Here is a 19,568-nt window from a genome sequence, read left to right on the forward strand (position 1 = left end):
TATGAAGTCTAAAAGAAAACTATGATTTCTATTTAAAAAAAACATATGTTTGTGTCATATGTCAAAAGTGACTGGCTTTATAAAAAATCGGAGAACACGAACTCATTATGGATGTGATTATCTACAACTTTTATCTGAAAACATTTTGTCTAAAATAGATTATAATGGAATTATGGACAATTTTCAAAATAGCCGAATTTTTTGTCGAAATATCTAGTAAGCCATGAACTTTTTCAAATATCTGTAAGGCGCATATTTATGACCCCACAAAACTGCAATTCTTTCCCCATTTAACCGACTCTCTATCTCGAGTAGTTTCCGAGATACCCATAGAGAACATCGTAGGAAACTCACCCTGTATATTGTATGGTTGTAATTATGGCGATTATTCTTTTTACGGTCATTGATTCGGTATATAATTAAATTCTACAAAAATTCACTTGTCATCAAAAAAATTAAGAAAAATTGTCAACTGCTCTTCTGATAAGTTAATAAATCATGGCCTAATGGATGGCTAACTGTGTTAAGCGGTGGTTATATGTCGGTTTTAATTACTTTATTTCCTTTAGTTAAAACTCGTGTCATTATTTACAAGGACTAACATTGTCTAAAAAATATTTTTAATAACTTCCTGTTTGAAAAAAAAACAGAATTGAAATAGTGACTTATTACTCTTAAACATATTTTTCTGATCAAGATGGTGAAGAGCCCTGCGACACTGATGAAAACCCCTTTGCTAGCACTGACAGTTCCGATAGTGAATTTTCGATCAAGGGAGCAATATTAATAATAGTGAACCCAAAAAAAAAGAAGGAACATCAAAACTGATGGACTGTGGCACAACGGAAAAAAGTTTGTTTTAGTGATGAATCAAAGTTTAATTTGATGTCTCATCAGATGGAATTCAACATGTAAGAAGACCTCCCAACACACGATTGCTACCAAAGTACACGCGATCCACTGTAAAACATGGTGGGGGCTCAATCATGGTATGGGGCTGTTTTTCTAGGTATGGGATGGGGTCTCTCCATAAAATTGAGGGCATAATGGATCGGTTTGGCTACAGAGACATTTTACAAACCCTTTTACCGCTTATTTGGAGGAAAAAATGCCAGTTGTACACTTCTTCCAACATAATAACGACCCGAAACATGCCTCACAATTGGTTAAAAGGTTTTTGGAAGATGAAATAGTGACGGTTCTCAAATGGCCATCGCAATCCCCAGACCTGAATCCAATAGAAAATTTATGAGAAATTTTGGATCAACACATTAGGACCAAATTCTACAAAAATAAACAAGAATTATTTGCAGCTTTGGAAGAGTCTTGGAAAAATATCGATTTTTAAAATAATTGAAAATCTTCTGGGATCTATGCCTAAGCGATATCTGAAAGTAATTAAGAATAAAGGTTATTACACTAAGTACTAGTAAATTATAAGTTAATTTTTCAGTTTTTGTTAACGCAAGATTTTTTTTTATTAAATATATATTTTGTTCATCTACTTTTGTCCAATGGTTTTTTCTATTTAAATTTTTTGCTACCTTATTAAAACAAATTTAAAAAAAATAATGCTATTTATTTTTATAGCACTGACACTAGACTTCAAGTAAATGTAGCTCAAATTTTAATTTTAAACATATTAGGAAAACCCCATTATTTTAACAAAGTTCATCCACTTATGGCCAAAGTCTAATATATATAATTTATATCTAAAGTCTAAAATATGTTTTAATCTCCCTAAATAAGAAAAAAAAATGTAATCTCTCAAGGATTACAAATAACTATTTATCTTGAACTTCTAGAAATTGCGTACCTTTTAAATACTGGTAAGACTTCTTCGTAACTCCATCCAGGATTTCCAGCTGCCACCCAGTTCTCGTAATCCTTAGGAGTACCCCTGGTATACATCATACCATTAATTACGCTGCATCCACCCAAAACCTTGCCTCTAGGCCAGGTACATCGCTTTTCTGGATAACCCTGGCAACCTGTTGGCTCTGGTTCCGTTTGGTAGTTCCAATCCATGTAGGGGTCGCCGAAATAGTTAACCACCATGGATGGTACCTGATAATAAAACATACTACTTAGTGTGACGTATTTACTGAAAAAAGAGACAAAAATAGGGAGTAACAAATTAAAATATGTTAAATATACAGTGATTTACGTGAGTGTAGGTTATAGTTATTTTTTATACAAGACGATAAAATGGTATTTGCAATTTTATCGTCGTGTATAAAACGATATTTTTTTCCATAGCGAGTTACGTTTTAAAAAATATTCATAAATTATTATTTCAAGGAATTTATTACGAGTAAAAAAAATATTGTGCTGGGTTGGCGTTGGTTTCTATGTAATTTGACAAATAAATAAAGCTGTCTCTTTAGTTGTCAGTTTTGAGTCAATATTTTTTAATTCTCTTTCGTGTCGATTGCTGATTGAATTGGAGCCAAAAATACCTCAAAACGAAATAAGTAAATTACCAACAGATATTCAGGCTGAGGCGACAAACGCCATATCCAAACTACTTCCATTTAAACCCGAATAACTTATGAAAAGGAATACAAAAATGTTCAAAAATGGAAGCAATTAAAAAACGTGCGAGAAGAAATAAAGTTTCTAATCTATCCTCGCTGCTAAAGTATCATTTTTTAATCTACCCTTGCAGTTAAAGTACTATTTTATCTACTATTTTTGATAGATATAAGGCAATTTTAACAGTTGCTATGGAAAAAAAATATTATAGAGTTTCAAATACTTATTTTAAAGACATCTGTATTAAAATTGTTAGTGTTTACATCAGGAATTTATTTTCTAATATTGCAAGGCTTCAGAAATGTCTACCCTGGTAGAGAAATAAAAATTCTAGAGTTATGAATAGCAAAACTTTTCATTATAAATCGGAGAAACTTGGGTTACTTTCCGGTTTCTTCCAATTTAATAGATATATCAGAAAAGAATTGGATAAAGCAGGTACAATTGATGTAGAAAAATTGAGATAGAATATAGAATTTCTTTCAATAAAGGAAACCTAGAAATACAATCAAATATGAAAATGTAACAATGAAATACAAAAATTATTGTCTAACAAAATGGGGACTATTATATTATTCCCTGAATACAGCTAAATATAGAAACCCTTGGTAGAAAAAGTATAGATACAGGAAAGACTCAATTTTATTTTCTGATTAACAATATAATAAGTAAAAAAAATACTTATATAACATCAACAAAAATAAACAAGAAGATTAACAATAATAATTGAAGATATTAATATATTTATTTGTTGAAAGTAAAAATGCTAGACTTCTTTGGCTTAAAACCTACATTATGGCGTTTTAAAAAAGCGACGAGTTTGTGATATTTTGATATGTCAGTCCTTTCCCTTAATTTTAGCATTGTCCGTATCATGCTGTACGTAGCTCAAAGAGTAGATGGCTTTTTCTGCTTTACCATGTCGCTAAAATATGCCATCAAAACTGTCTCCGAAACAATATTCTTAGCATTTCTTTCGGCACACCATTTTTCGTATACTTTCAATGCTATTTCATATCGCCCCCTGCTTTTCTCTGGAAGTAAACTGGCTTCTGCTCTTTTTGCAGCTTCTGTAAGTTCTGGTGGAGTACCAATATTAAAGTAGTCTTCATTATTAGAACTTTCCGACAACATTTTGGCTTTCTATGTTATATAAATTTGAAAAAGCGAACGAGAAATTCAAAACTGTCACTTATTTGTTTGTTTTGTTGTTGAAGGTTTGCGCCATATCAACCACTGGTACCGGTAACTGTAGATATGGAAATACCAAAAAAGAAAGCGACAAATTTTCGCATATTTATTTTTTTTCAAAATAAAATGCTGTCCCTATCTCTTAATTAATGATGTGGTTGTAAATAAAATAGTATATAAACCTCGGAGGAACGTTTTCATTATTGTTTCGAGATTTAATTAATCTCTCGACAGTAATGAAACACTTCCCACCTCGCGTCAAAGACGGCTGAGGAATGACCATCGATGGTAATTTTGGCAAGGTCAAGCCCTACACAGCATTTGTTGACCCCTACTCTTCTTTATTGACCTTAGGAAGGTGGCAATTTATTTTTATATGTATATAGGTTGTAATTTAGTTTAAAACTCGAGAAAAAATATTTTTTGGGAATAGATTTGAGTGTCTTGAAACGTTCTATCTTTTTTAATCTCTCTTTAACGAGAGTTCATTTTTTATGGGCAATTTCCAACCTAAACTTGTTTTATTTATCTATGTTATTGATATTGGAAAATAAAATATATAAAATTATATAAAAAAAATTGTAGAGAGCTTTTTCCGAAGAAGTCGTATATGAATTTATAACAAGATTTTCTAATACACTATAAGTTCCTCTCTTGTAAGTAATATGTTTCTCACACCATGCACAATATGCCCCCTCAAGACGTGCATGAAATTACTTTTCAACGTGTAATATATTTTATATGAAACATATACTTAACATCGCGCTAAGGTCAGAAAGACTTGCTCTCAGGATATTATATTTTTAAATATCCTTCACGAACATCATATTTTCTTACTCTATTATTATAATATACATGTAATTGCCCATAAGTAATATATAACTGTTATTAAAGTCTATAGTCGAGCGATTTTTACATAATTATTTTGTGTTAAATTTTAATATAACATAAAATTGTATGATTCCCGTCCCGTATTAATGGTATGAACACGACTAAAATTAAAATTAATTTCTGACTTAAAAATATCTAAAATTAATTATACATCTCCTATTCAGTTTTTATGCCCCTATGTGAGAAGTAGAAAAGGTGCTTTAAGATATGAAAAATAGAACAGCAGCAGGGAACGACGGAATAACAGCTGAAACACTTTGAAGTGCGCTGGTAGGAGAACTTGGAAATCCTAGCAAATATATACACCAGCTGTCTACGGAGAAACCAAATACCGCAGGATTGGAATAGCGCCAGCATTATTCTAATTCATAAGAAAGGCAGCAAAGAAGACATCATAAACTATAGACCAATAAGCCTACTACCAGTAACACACAAGTTATTAACAAAAATAATAAACAGAATACAAAACAGGCTAGACGAATACCAGAAATCAACAGAAGAATTAAGTTAGCATGGAGTACTTTTGAAAGAAACTCAATTATGTTAACAATAATTTTGTCAACCATTATACATATGCCATTCAGCTTTTACAAAATGTGCATTAGCAGTATATCATTATCTAAACAGGCCGGGAGCCACATTTAGCTTCGCCGCCCCGGGTCCCCGATAGGCTTAGTCCGCCACAGCATCCACAGAATCAAATTCTTCAAGTGGCAATGGGCACGACATCTGGCAAAAAGACGGACACAGCAAGTTGGCAAAGCTGGCAAGCACACGGACTACAGATAGACTAGATAAATTACAGCATGGTACCCACGAGGAATAAAGAGACCTAGAGAATGACCGAACCTGAGATGGGACCATGATATTAGGAAATTAGAAGGGATAACTTGGGCCGCATAGTCAATAATAGACAACAATGGATCCAACTATATTATAGAGAGTATCTAAATATGTGAGGGAGGTCTATCATAATTGGAAATGGTTGACTAAGCTGAAAATGATGATGATGATGACTCCTATACTGGAGTAGCTTTTTTCTTACTAAAATAAATGTGTCAAAATTACAGATACACTTAATAGAAGCTTTCACGAAAAAAAGTAACAATTTCAATTGAAAACCTCTGTTAAGTTTCATTCATATAGATATATTATAATCGCAGACATGTTTAATAAATCAGTGCCCTCAAAAATTTGACAGCCTTAATTCAAAAATTCAAATTCAAATTCAAATTCAAAAATCTTTATTTCTAGAGTGGTACATAGTTTTACAAATTATAATAAAATATAAATAGTAGTAACCTAGTTACCTAATCAGTAATATAATTTATACAAGTACGTGAATTCATAATAGATATCAATATAAATATTTACAAAAATAGCCTTACGTAATTTGCTTAGAAAATCTACACCATCGGAATTTGACGATCACTGCAATATTTTTAATTGTAGGTCAGTGTAAATAATGTGTTTATATAATGTAATATTTATTTAAAAAAGATGTGGTGTATTGATTTTACCTGTTTTTTTTAATTTTTGTTTTAAATAACTTATTACTATTTAATATTTTTGATATTTTAACTCACTATTACTACCATTATACAGATATTAAATTTTAAATAAATATTGAGACACCTAGGTTTCTATGTGAAACCTGTGTGCGTCTCATTGTTTAGCTTTTTCTTAGACTATAAAATTAATATATTTAATTGTCTTACATCTAAGTAAAGATTTGCTTAAGTAAACTTAATAACCAATAAAATGAATCTAGCTATAATTAACTTAATAACTAGGATAAAAAATAGCGTAAATAAAGGAAAGGTAAATAACATAAGGTTTATAAATCGAAAAATATAACTAAAAATATGACAGGCATACATTGTGTTTCTACTCAAAAATGTGTTGAAAGACTGTTTTGTAATTTTTATAAACATATTCTCTACATTGTAGATTAAATTTATGTATGTTACTTATTCTGCGTATCTCCAGAGGAATACAATTATACAATTTTGGACCCATATTATTTACTGAGTTTAGACTCATCGCAGTTCTGTTTTCCGGGAGCATAAGGTGTTTTTTTTGTATTAGCTCTAGTGCTATAATTATGATGTATTGTTTTCTTTTTGGTGCCTAATTGCATGAATCTAACGACATTTAAGATGTATATATGTCGAAGATTGGGGACAGTCTCCGAATATAGCCACTCAGTGTGAAATAACTTCGGTTTTCTAAATATTACTTTTAATATATAATTTTGTAGGATGTTCAAAGGCCTTAAAACTGTTTTGGATGCATTTCCCCACACGAGAATGCCATATCTCAGAATAGACTCAACAAATGATCTATATATTAGGATCATCAGAGATTTGTTCATAAATTCTCTCAATAGATAAAACTTATAAATCAAAATTCTAACTGATTTTGCAACTTTATACACGTGTCTATCCCATCTCAGATGCTTGTCAATAATAACTCCTAGGTATTTTACTTCGCTGACTCCTTGTATTCGTTTTGAGTTTTGATTTGTATTAATAGTGTCAAATTCGGGTCTGTTTTTTTCGGTCAATGAAAATGCTACAAACTTTGTTTTTTCGACATTAATAGAAAGTTGAAGATTGTTCAGCCAATTGCAAACCTTACTGAAGTTATTTTCTGCTATTTCTTTAGCCTCTTCCCAGGAATTACCATTGACAATCAAAACCGTGTCATCGGCATAAGACAAGAGAGTCCCATCGACACTTACCTCCTTAAGAAGGGAATTCATATATATTATAAATAAGATAGGACCCAACACTGTTCCCTGAGGAATACCTATTCTTACTGTATTGGGGTCACTGAACTGATTATTTATTTTGACCATTTGTTTTCTGTCTTGTAGGTATGATTTAAATAGTTGCAAAGTTAGGCCCCTTATACCATACTTAAATAGGATTCCCAGGAGAATGTGGTGGGAGACCGTATCAAATGCTTTTGCCAAATCCAGAAAAATTGCGATAGCCTTCTCATTATTGTTAAGACTATGTGACACTTCGGAGATCAGTTTCCATATTGCATCTGCAGTACTAGCTCCTTTTATAAAACCGTATTGATTATTTGATATAATGTCATTTTTTTCAAGAAAAGCCAACAATCGGGTTTTTAGTGCCTTTTCTAAAATTTTGCTAAAATTATTTATTAAACTGATGGGTCGATAGTTAGTAACATTACATTTATCTCCCGACTTGTATATAGGAATTACTATGGAAACTTTAAAATATATTGGAACATTGCCGCTTTGGAAAATAGTATTAATAATATGTGTTAATGGCTTTAAAATATAGTGGTTTATTCTCTTTACTAGTTTAACTGAAATACCGTCGGATCCAGAAGAACTATTATTTTTTAATTGGGCAATATACTGAATAATTTCATTTTCAGTTACAGGTGTCAGATATATTGAATTTGTATTATGAAACTTTAGAACAGGAAAAGTTGTGGTTTTCCCAAACTTATCAGCCATTTTTTGACCAACATTTATAAAATAATTATTGATATAGTTTGCCAAGTCTTTGTTATCATTAATTACATTGCCATTTTCTGAAACAATGTGGTTACTACAATTTTCATCATGAACTGAGTCATTAGTTGCCTCTTTAATTATTTGATAAATTTTCTTGAAGTCTTGTTTATTATCATTAATTTTATTTCTGTAAAAATCGTTTTTTGTTTTACTAATGATTTTTTTTAACAAATTTCTATGAGTTTTATATCTTTGTTCTGTATCAGGATTTTTATCTTTCATAAATTGTTTTTTTAAAAGATCCCTTGTCTTAATTGATGATATAATACCCTGAGTTATCCACGGTTTTATTTTCTTACTACCATATTTATAATATTCCAAAATTTTTGAACGTTCAATATATTGCTGCAAAGTGTTTACAAAAGTCGCAACTGCCGACTCAGGATTATTGTCTTGCAGCACCAAATTCCAATTTTCGCTGTTAAGTAGGTTATCTAGTTTATTGTAATTAATTATGAAATTATTACTTGTGCTACTTACATTATTGTTACATTGAACTTTGTTCGGAAAATCTTGAAATAAACTCAACATTATCGGAAAATGATCCGTTATTGGCGATTGAAAAATGTATGACTTAAAACTTGTATTCTGATGTTTTATTTTATTTTTAAGAAATATGTGATCTAGGCAGCTCTGTGTATATGAGTCATCTCTGGTTGTGCCGTTTATATACGACTGAAAACCGTAATGACCCAGTATAGCGTTGTACTCCGTTGCTATGTCAGAAATACTATCTATATTTATATTTATATCTCCTACAAAAATTACTATTTGATCTTCTAGATTAGAACTAAAGTAATCATTTAAATCGGTTAAGAAAAGGTTAACATCAGATGAAGGCGGACGATACAATGAGATAACTGAAAAAAGCGTATTATTCAATGTAAATTTAATTTTTGTTATAGTAACTTGAGATTTGGGAAGTTTTGTACTATTAATAGTTTCATTAATCTTTGATCTAATAAATATGAACACTCCATCGTTTTTATTAAAATTTCCAGAATCATAGTAGCTAGTATATCCCGGCAAACAGAACTGATTAGAGTTATCAATCATCCAACATTCGCTTAGTACAATTATATCGCAGTAATTGATTTTATAGGCTTCCAGAAATGTTAAAAGATTGTCAAAATTTTGCCTTATACTACGTATGTTTAAATGTATTAAACTAAGAAGTTTATTACTTGTGCTATTGTTTTGATCAAGATTGTTAGGATTAATTATTACGGGGATAATTGCACTGCCTGATATTTTCTCTAGTATGTCGGATTCAGTTGAATTCATAATTCAAAATTAAAAATAACAATTTATACCTTATATTTCTAAAATTACTATTCTAGTTTAGCATTAAAATTAATCTTCTCCCTAGCAAGCCGACACTTCTTGGCTAGAATAGGGCAGTGTCTTTCATCTTCGCTGTCATGATCAAACGGTTGATCAGCATTGAATTTACCGTGCACATAAAAACAATTTACACATTTCTTAACCTTCTTATCACACTTTAATCGGTCATGTGGACCCGCACAATATGTACACTTTTGATCTTCACGACAATTAGCGGATTTATGTCCGAACACTCCACATCTGAAGCAGCGAATTATTTTTAGGTTTTCATGGACTTGGCAGCTACTCCACCCCAGATCCAATCTTGTGTTGACTAATTTGTTGTATGTGTGTCCAGCTGTTTCAGCAAAAACTGTCCACTTTTTGGATTTTTTCGATTGTCTTGTAAAAGTTATTTTTATTTTATCGTTTTCGTTTAAAATTTTACTGTTCAATAATTTTAGGTCTTGTTGTAATTCTTCACCCTCTTTATATTCTTTAAGTAGCCCAGTTATTTTTATTTGCGGTTTGAATTGGTCTTTCATCTCAATGTTATACTTTGTATCTAGCTTACTTTGAACATGTGTTTTTAATTTTTCAAGGTTTTCTGCACTGTCGCTTTTATTATGACAAAACCACTTTTGTATAGTTATAATATTTGATAGGCGCGCTGGCAGCTGCGGGATTTATTTTTTGTTTTAATTCTTGAATTGTAGCTTCTTTTGTTTGTGATTTTTTTGGTTTAATTACCAATGTTCTTTCATGACAAATATTCTTATTTTCTTCAGTTTTAATAGCGCTATTGGTCAGGGCATCAGCGTATGACAAAGCATTGTAAGTTCCAATATTATGCATGAGGTATCGAAATATTTCACGTGACATAAATTTCTGCAATTTCACCAGTAAATTTTAGCAGAAACTGACGTGAAGATACCTATATGAAATTTTAAACAGAATCATACTTCTGTTACCAGAATGGATTATACAGGGTAGAGGGCGCCACCTACATATTTTTTCACTGGTTTGAAGAGTAATAACTTTTCGTCCGTACCTGTATAAAACTACTGAATGAAAAAATATACATTTCCGTCATTATTTTATGTAAAAAAGACCCCTTGATAAAACTCGCTACAAGTAACCGGTATCAAGATATAAATACATACAGGGTGAGTCTTAAATAAGTGCAAATATTTTTAGGGGTAGTATATTTCGACCCCAGAAACATGATTAAGAGGTTTTTTACGCTAAAAAAAATTTTTGGATTTTTTTTTTCGTTTTTAGTTAAAATACATACTTTGTTGGTAATATGGCAACATAGGTAGTAGGTTAAATTTACAAGAAAGAAAATCCAGAAAAGATCCAGTGGTTCTCAAAATTTTAGCAAATAATATTTTTTTTGGAAATTTTCATAGTGAAATAACTCGGATATTTTGGATTTATTTGAAAAACGGCAAAGAGAAATTATGTTTCTTTCATCGAGATCTACCAGCCCTGGAAATATTTGCACATATTTAAGACCCACCCTGTATATATTACTGACCAAAAATTCACATTATTATGACGTTAATTAAACACTGCACCTTCATGCATTTTTTATTTTCCCCTTAAACGGCCTGGAAATTTGGAAAAATTATAAACATAATTAACCACTTAAGAACAAGCAAAAACTTTTAAAATCAATACATTTTTCTTAAAAAGTTAATAATAAAATTGTGTTACAATTTGAAAGTTCAACATAGCGCTTCACTCAAATAAAAATTGAAAAAAATTGTCTCCCACCTTGGTATAAATACATATAATTTAATTAATTTAAAATTACATATAATTATTATATAAACCTGAATAATTAGTAGTTAACAATTTAATAAATAATTAATAAATAATAAAAAAAAAATTAAAAAAAATATAAAAAAATAAGAAATAAAAATTAATTAATTTTTGTATAAATATATAAATTAATTTAATAAATGTTCGAATTAAAGAACATAAAGATTATTTAAGAAAGGGAGATTTTCACAAATCGAAGATTTGTCAGCATGCATGGGACACAGGGCACAGAATAAATTTTAATAACGCCAAAATTATAATGAAAGAAGCGATAGCCTCTAAAAGAAAAACAAAAAAGCTTTTTTAATACAGTCTAATAAAAATAAATGTATTGCTCATGCATTTGTAGATGTTAGTAATGTATTCAATCGCTTCTTTGATTTTAAAGAATATAACATAAATAAACATAACATATGTAAAAATTTAAAATAATCATACAGAAAATTTGGGGCTTTTTGGTTTTATCTTATTAAGTAATTGTTATCAGGTCGTAATTGTTAATTTTGAAGTTTAACTTGATATAACGTCATTTTAACAGAACGTCAACGGTTTTTGTAGACGTATCTGTTTTAAAAAACTAAAGTGTTCTGGAATAGTTGAATTTAAATATTTTAAATAGTTTTTTTTCTTTATTATTTGTATATTTTTATTTGCTTCCGACGACGCAACGGAAAGAGATAAACTTTCCGAAACGTTAAGCATTTTTTTGTTCGTTAGGCAAATTTGTATGTAAACCTAACTTCTGACAAGTAGTTTCCATTTTCTTGCAGTGGCGAAATACATGGGTAATTTTTTGATAATCCTTTCTAGGATTTTTTGGAGAAATAAATAATATAATAATACACATATTTTCATCTAAATAGCGTTGATATTTTTAGAATAATTATCATAAATATTACGTGAATTTGTTGCCAAAATAAAATTGTTTGTCGGTTTCAGAATTCCCTACAATTAATCACAATTAAGATTATGCGGTATGAATCTCTAACCATAAAGTCTTGTATTTAAATTATCATTGCTCATATTTCTCCAAACATTACTATAATTATACTTTCCCATATAAATTTATTCAGACGAAACCATTAACAAACTGATTTGGAGTATTTAAACAATTAGCGATAAACAAAAGTTTACGATTGTTGTTTTAAAATTTTTATTGTTCAATGAATTTGTGGAAAACCCGCAAAAACCCGTAATAAACGGATAAAAAATTCTCGGTACTACCTATCTGGTACTGTTATAAATGCAACGGGTACACAAGAAGAAGATCGTCAATGGAATAATGTATTAAAGTTCCGTTATGTGATCTTATTGGTTCGCTTTTTGTATCATTCGGGAATTTTTAAAGAATACTGTTTTTTCTTCTTGGACATGACTGAATTCTTAAAGTTTTCTTTGTAACGGTATAGGATTAATGTTAAATTTAATTTATTATAGTAAGGGGAGAGGTTATAATAACAAAGCTTGCGAATTTACAATTTTGAGTGCATATAGGAAGTGTAATCTAAATTTGAACATATTTCAAGAAATAATATCTATACAGGGTAGTCCAACTGTATTCGGGAAACTTCGGCAGCATATTCTGTAGATAAAAGTAAATAAAAAAGTTCGTATAAATGTATGTCCTAAAATGCTTAGTTTCCGAGATACAGGGTGTAGAATTTTCATTTTTACTTCGATTTTTTCCAAATAATTTCTGCAGTAACGTCAATATTTGGATGAAAATTCGTGTCTGGGAGTTTTTTGACATGGAAAATTTTATTTTGATGTTAATATGACTCCTAACTAGTAGAGGGCGCCACCTATATATTTTTAACTGGTTTGAAGAGTAATAACTTATCGTCCGTACCTGTATAAAACTACTGAGTAAAAAAATATACATTTACGACGTTTTTTACGTAAAAAATGTCTCTTGGTAAAAATCGCTACGAGTAATGGTTTTCGAGATATTTGTAATCGAAATTATCAATACCTGTCATCATTGCATAAATTAAACATGTTGAATAAATAGTTATTAGACTGATATCATAAATTTGTTATATGTTAAAGTTTTTGTGCCAAAAACTGTTTTATAACAATTTTTTTGCAAAAAAAATTATGAAAAATAAAAATTTCCCAAATTTATTATTTCAGTGAAATAACTATCTACATAACGTGTTTATTTTTCGTCAATAATGACATGTATTGACTATTTCAATTCTAAATATCTTGAGCACGGTTGCTCGTAGCGATTTTTATAAAGAGATATTTTTTACGTAAAAATTCACAGAGATGTATATTCTTTCCCCCTATTAGTTTTATACAGGTACGGACAAAAAGTTATTGCGCTTCAAAACAGTTAAAACACATGTAGGTGGCGCCCCCTACCAGCAGAAGTCATATTGACATCAAAATAAAATTTCTCATATCAAAAAACTTCTAGACGCCAATTTTCATCCAAATATCGATGTTACTCCAGAAATTATTTGGAAAAAATCGAAATAAAAATGAAATTTACCCTGTATCTTGAACTACACCTTGTATCTCTAAAACTAAGCATTTTTGGATATACATTTATACGAACTTTTTTACTTATTTTTATCTACAGAATATGCTGCCGAAGTTTCCGAAATACAGTTAGGACCACCCTGTATACAGGGTTATTCAACTCATTCGACACAGGGTATTGTAACCAAACGATTAGATTTTTACAAGTTGTAGGTTTTGGGTTCTTTGTAGGACTATTAGGGTTGTATCCGTTGTATGTATAAGGGCTTGTTTCTCTCTACAATTTCCTGTCTCATAATGTACCGTGTGTGTCCGGGAAGGGTTCATAGTTTCATAGTTGTCGATTTTCGAAAGAAATCATTACATTTATTTTATTTCGTATATTTTTCATTTTATTGATTTTATGGAAAGCACTGTTCATTAAAATGTTGTATCCTATGTTATAGGGCTTGTTTCTCTCTACAATTTCCTGTCTCACAATGTACCGTTTGTGTCCGGGAAGGGTTCATAGTTTCATAGTTGTCGATTTTCGAAAGAAATCAGTACATTTATTTTATTTCGTTATCGTGTTGCAATAATAACAATAATACTACCTTATACAGAATGTCTAAAAATTTACTTTAAATAATTACTAGTTTTAAACCGCAATAACTTGTTTAATTTAAATAGAACGCCCTATATATTTTACGGTAATCAGATGCAGAATTTAATTGTCTATCAAATTGTGCTAAATCATTTTTTACCTATCTCGTCAAGTTTTCAAAAAAATGCATTTTCTTATAATTTAGACCCCATAATTTATCAATATACCCATGGAATATTGATATTTTATATCATTTTTAAAGATGTAACAAATATTCAAAGAGTACAGATACTAATATTATCGATATAGTTGCTTATTTCTTTAAAAAATAAAACTATTTATATATTTTTGTAAAAGGGGACCAATTAATATGATCCCAGTTTTCGAACAATGTAGTAAAAAGTAGCGCCTTCTTAATTTTATGTCATTTTTTGACGAGTGCTTATTTATAACAACAGAGACGTCAACATTAATATATTCATTTCTGCTTCATATTTCATTTATTTAGAGTAGGTAATTTATTAACTAACACAAATAAGTATGTAATTAATTAATATTTGGGCGGAAATAATGGTGGTATATTTAATTAATGGTATAGTATTTTACAAAGATTTAAATATTTTTCTTTTTGTATACAAATGGACTAGCAATATTATCGTTTTTTGCATCTGTACATTTTTTACATGGGTATATTGATAAACGAGGTCTAAATTATAAGAAAATGAATTTTCTATAACTAAAAACAACTCTAATATATTGAAAATTTGTAACATAATCAACAACAATTGTAAATATCATACAAATCAAATAAAGCACCATGTAAGAGTTCTATAATATTCATATAACTAGTAGTCACAAGATCATAAATAGTTACTTAAACTTGTCTTATTAAAGTTGTATTACGTTGTATGATAGAATGTTTTATTGCGTTAAACTACGGTGCTGTATACAACACCAGTTATATAGCCTTATATGATAAAATTGTGATTAACAAAATAAATTCACTGTAATATCTGCATTATAAAACTGGTAATGTATAATATAACCTCATTTTAAATTAAATGGTATACCTAGTTATTTATTTTGTTATTGTTGTTGTTGCAAAAGTAATATCTACGTACGAGTATAATCAATCACAGCTATTATGAATTCTGGACAAAGTTGGAAAAAAGTTAACAAACGCAGTGGTAGTTATAAAGAGCATGTAAGAAAAAACTCCTCGAAATAACGGCAAATAATCCCGAGAATTCCCTGGGTTCTCAAAAACCAAAATCTCTCGGGTTGTCTGGTTTCTTCAAAGCATTGTTGCCACGTTGATGTAAAAGTTTTACTGTAGTAATGTTTGTATTGTTTTATTGTTATTTTTGCAAGTCCTTAGGCTGCCGCTCACTTATCGGGCACGCATGAAATGCATTGCATGCACGAATCCATGAAAATCTGATCATATTTGTTAGTTTAAATACTAATCAAATGAGATTTGGCAACATCTATTTGTCACAAATCTCAATATGTCCAAAATAGTTCTATAGTGCCTGGAAATTCTGCGTTATGATAGATATTTATCCTATACCGTTTTATTTTACAACAAAGACTTATTTAAGGGATTCATTTATAATAAAATGGTTGCATTATAATTCGCCATGTTTATGGCAGAATTTTTCTATGGCCTATGGTCGCCATTATATGAAGCAAAATTAAAAACATGAAAATAAATTGTAAAATGTTATTAATGATTTTTTATATTACATATTTGTTGTAGCTTCGGGCTCTACCCGCCATCTTCACCGTCGAGTAAAGTCTCCTTTTTAACAATCCACATCCTCTAGATTCATTTTACGACACGCTTAAAATATAATTTGCTCCTAATATTCTTGGGTAAAAAATAAAATACTCTTGTACCTCGCTAAATGATCAAATGTTTTTATTGTTCTGTTTCTTAGATATGACCACGTAATACACAATAAAACTAGTTTTATAATACTCATATAACGCTGTGTAAAATAGTTGCATAAGAGTTGTATACCCTTTTCATAGAACTTCTATACTACTAAACGGTTGTATAAAAATGGGCCTTTTTTGGTTGTAAAGCTATCATATTACGGTCATATAGCATGTTATATGAATTGAGGTATCCTATAAAAATTATCACATAGCTGTTTATACAGCCTTTATAAAATAAAATTTGCTACTTGGGCAGTATGTAGGTACCTATACTAAAGATTAAAGGGCGCTATTCTGTACACGGCTTCGACAATAGAGTACACTATTTTTATTGGAGGCACTATGCGGTATTGCCAAACTATTTTATTATTTACTGAAACATTGGTTAAAAAACTATATTCGAGAAGTGGTTCTGGAATGAATTTGACTTTATTAATACTTAGCCATATTTTCCTAAACATCGAGGATAACTGAATAAACCTACAAAGGAAAATTTATATTATCTTAAATATTTTTTATGGTATCGCCAACATCATAATATTTAAAATCAATTTTTTAAATGCAACATCTGTATATTATTATTCTTTTAGATGCAGGACTAAAAAATGAACGCATGATTTTTTGTGTTGTAAATTTTATGTAAAATATTCCGAAATGTTTAATGGTTTCGCTGATATTCGCGGTGTTATATTACCTACAATAGATCTTTCAATGGTAGAATACTAGACAAAGATCAATAGAAAAAGTTTTGATAGAAATTTAGTGTTTAAACATCTGCGAAACCGTTAAAAATTTCGGAATACTTTAATTACAAAAAATATTCAGTTTTTAGTAGGGCATCTAATAGGAAAATAATATTATACCGGGTGCGTCTCTAAAGTGGCTCACCCCTATAACTTTTTAATTTTTTCAGTTAGGTTAGTATATGACATAAAATGGGATTGAATGACATATTCAATTGTTTTCGGTCACTTCCTGTTTCACCGGAAATGACTACAACTTTTGATTTATAAATGGCACTTTCGGTATTTTTTTACTTTATTCGATTGAAAATGATACTCTGAATCGAATGACATATCATATGCCAACTTTTGACATATTCGCTGAAAAACAAATTGTATTTTAAATTTCAATCTAGAGTGCCATGACTGTGTTAAAAATACTAATTTTTAATCAAGGAGCCTTGGAAAAATAAATTTGATCGTCTAATGTTTTTAGTGTCTTGTCCTGGCCGGTTTAAAGATGCCCATATCGTATTTTTAATCATATCTCAATTTTTTCAAATGAAACGAGGGTGGCTCATTAGCATATTTTAAAAAATAATGTTTTAACAAATAATTTGATACCACACACTTGGTATTTCGAGTGAAATTGTCGTTATGAACCGCATGTTACAATTTTAAATATGCCATATACGAAAATAATGTCAAAAGTTGACATATGTTGTGTCATTCTATTCAAAGTGTCATTTTCTATCGAATAAAGTAAAAAAATACCGACGGTGACTTTTAAAAATCAAAAGTTGTAGTCATTTCCTGTGAAACCGGAAGTGACAGAAAACAGTTGAATATGTCAATCAATCTCAATTTATGTCATATTCTAACATACCAAATCTCGTTGTTTTATCTGAAAAAACAAAAAAGTTATAGGGGTGAGCCACTTTTGAGACGCACCCGGTATATCATGTTGTATTTAATAAAATTGAGATATACAGGGTGAGTTCTAAATGAGTGCAAATATTTTTAGGGGAAGTACATTTTGCCCCCAGAACACGATTATAAGGTTTTTTCGCTATCTTTTTTTTGAAAATTTGGTATTTTTTCAAAAAAAAATTGATATTTTTTGTTTTTAGTTAAAAACATAACTTCTTCATAATATAGCAACATATACAGTGGATTAAATTTACAAAAAAAAAAGATCCAGTTCTCAAAATTTAAGTAAAAATTTTTTTTTTTTAAATTTCAAAGTAAAATTTTTTGGGTCACTCTATATAGAACAAAATATTTTCTAGGATATACACCTTCATAAACCATACAATAACGTATATCATTGGTCAACAACAATAATTTGGACCCGAATCTATAATATTTTCAGATCATTCGTATTTTGTTATTTTTTAATAAAAAAAGTTTCTAATTTTCTACTGACCTGCGACCCTGGTGGCTCATCACCCCCCGCCTCGATCAACAGCACTCTCCACCCCCGCACCTGCGCCAACTTCCCCGCCGCAGTGGCACCACCGCTCCCACCCCCGATCACCACAAAGTCGTACTCCAAGTCCGGCGCCTGGCGCGGCGTCACCCTCTGGCATATCTCGGATATTTCGCACTTTTTCCGTATGAAAGTGTCCAGCAGGCCCATGAAGACGAGGAAGGAGCCGCCGCCGCAGGTGGCGGTTAGGGGCGGCCCGATGTAAGTCTCCGCGCAGCCACAGTTCATCTCGTACTGATCGCGACAGGCGGAATTTCGGACTGCTTTTAAGCTGCTAGTTATAATGATAATATGTGGATTGAAGATCGACAACGGGTACTGTTAGAGGAGGAAGAGATGTTCTTGTACAGGGTGTATAAAAAACAGTGATCTATTTTTTGCTGTATAGTATTTACTTAGAGTAGGTCCCTAGTTTGAGCCTCCACTGCGGCCTTAAGGCCTACTGTTACTCAGCGGCATTTTTTTCAATTTTATTCTGTTTTAATAATTCGCTAATAATGTAATAACATAAATATAAATTGTTACTAATAATAAATTAGTTTTTGTAAGCGAAATATATATTTACGACCAGATTTTTTCTAATATATTTGTAAAACTGATATCACGTTTGGCAAATATTAAATATTGATAAAACTAAATTACTAATTTATTCAATGAATTGATGGTTACGATACACACACACATTTAAATTAAATTTGAATATTTTGTATATATATATTTGGAAAAAAGCTTTTTATTTATACTAAAGAGTTTATATTTATTTTTCTATAAAAAAGCTGGAAATACAAATATTACTTCAAATATATAATAATTTATATTTTTTATGAAAGTTATTTCAAATTACTTTTCATGTTTTTATTTCAAAACAATTTCTGAAATTAGATTTTTTTATGTAGGTAGAAGGTCTCTGAAAATGTTTATAAATAATTTTAATCAAAAGTAAAAAGACAAGTTAATTAAAAGCAAAGTACTCAAGTTTTCGTCCCCCTTTTCGCGAGCTACTTTGTTTGCGCGGAATCC

General features: G+C 30.2%; 1 protein-coding gene across 1 annotated transcript in view; it reads right to left on the reverse strand.

Moving 5' to 3' along the window:
* Window positions 1-18,813, reverse strand: part of LOC115887923 (glucose dehydrogenase [FAD, quinone]-like) — a 43,810-nt gene extending 24,997 nt beyond the window's left edge. The window contains exons 1-2 of the mRNA XM_030907456.1: window positions 18,486-18,813; window positions 1,817-2,067 (exon numbers count right to left, since the gene is read on the reverse strand). Of these exons, the coding sequence (XP_030763316.1) occupies window positions 1,817-2,067; window positions 18,486-18,776 (542 nt within the window). The 5' untranslated portion in view covers window positions 18,777-18,813. The remainder of the gene's footprint in view (window positions 1-1,816; window positions 2,068-18,485) is intronic.
* Window positions 18,814-19,568: the final 755 nt, after the last annotated feature.

This window comes from Sitophilus oryzae, unplaced genomic scaffold (assembly GCF_002938485.1).
Source record: "Sitophilus oryzae breed Bouriz unplaced genomic scaffold, Soryzae_2.0 scaffold_682_pilon_pilon, whole genome shotgun sequence".
In the NCBI taxonomy this organism is placed as follows: Eukaryota; Metazoa; Arthropoda; class Insecta; order Coleoptera; family Curculionidae; genus Sitophilus; species Sitophilus oryzae.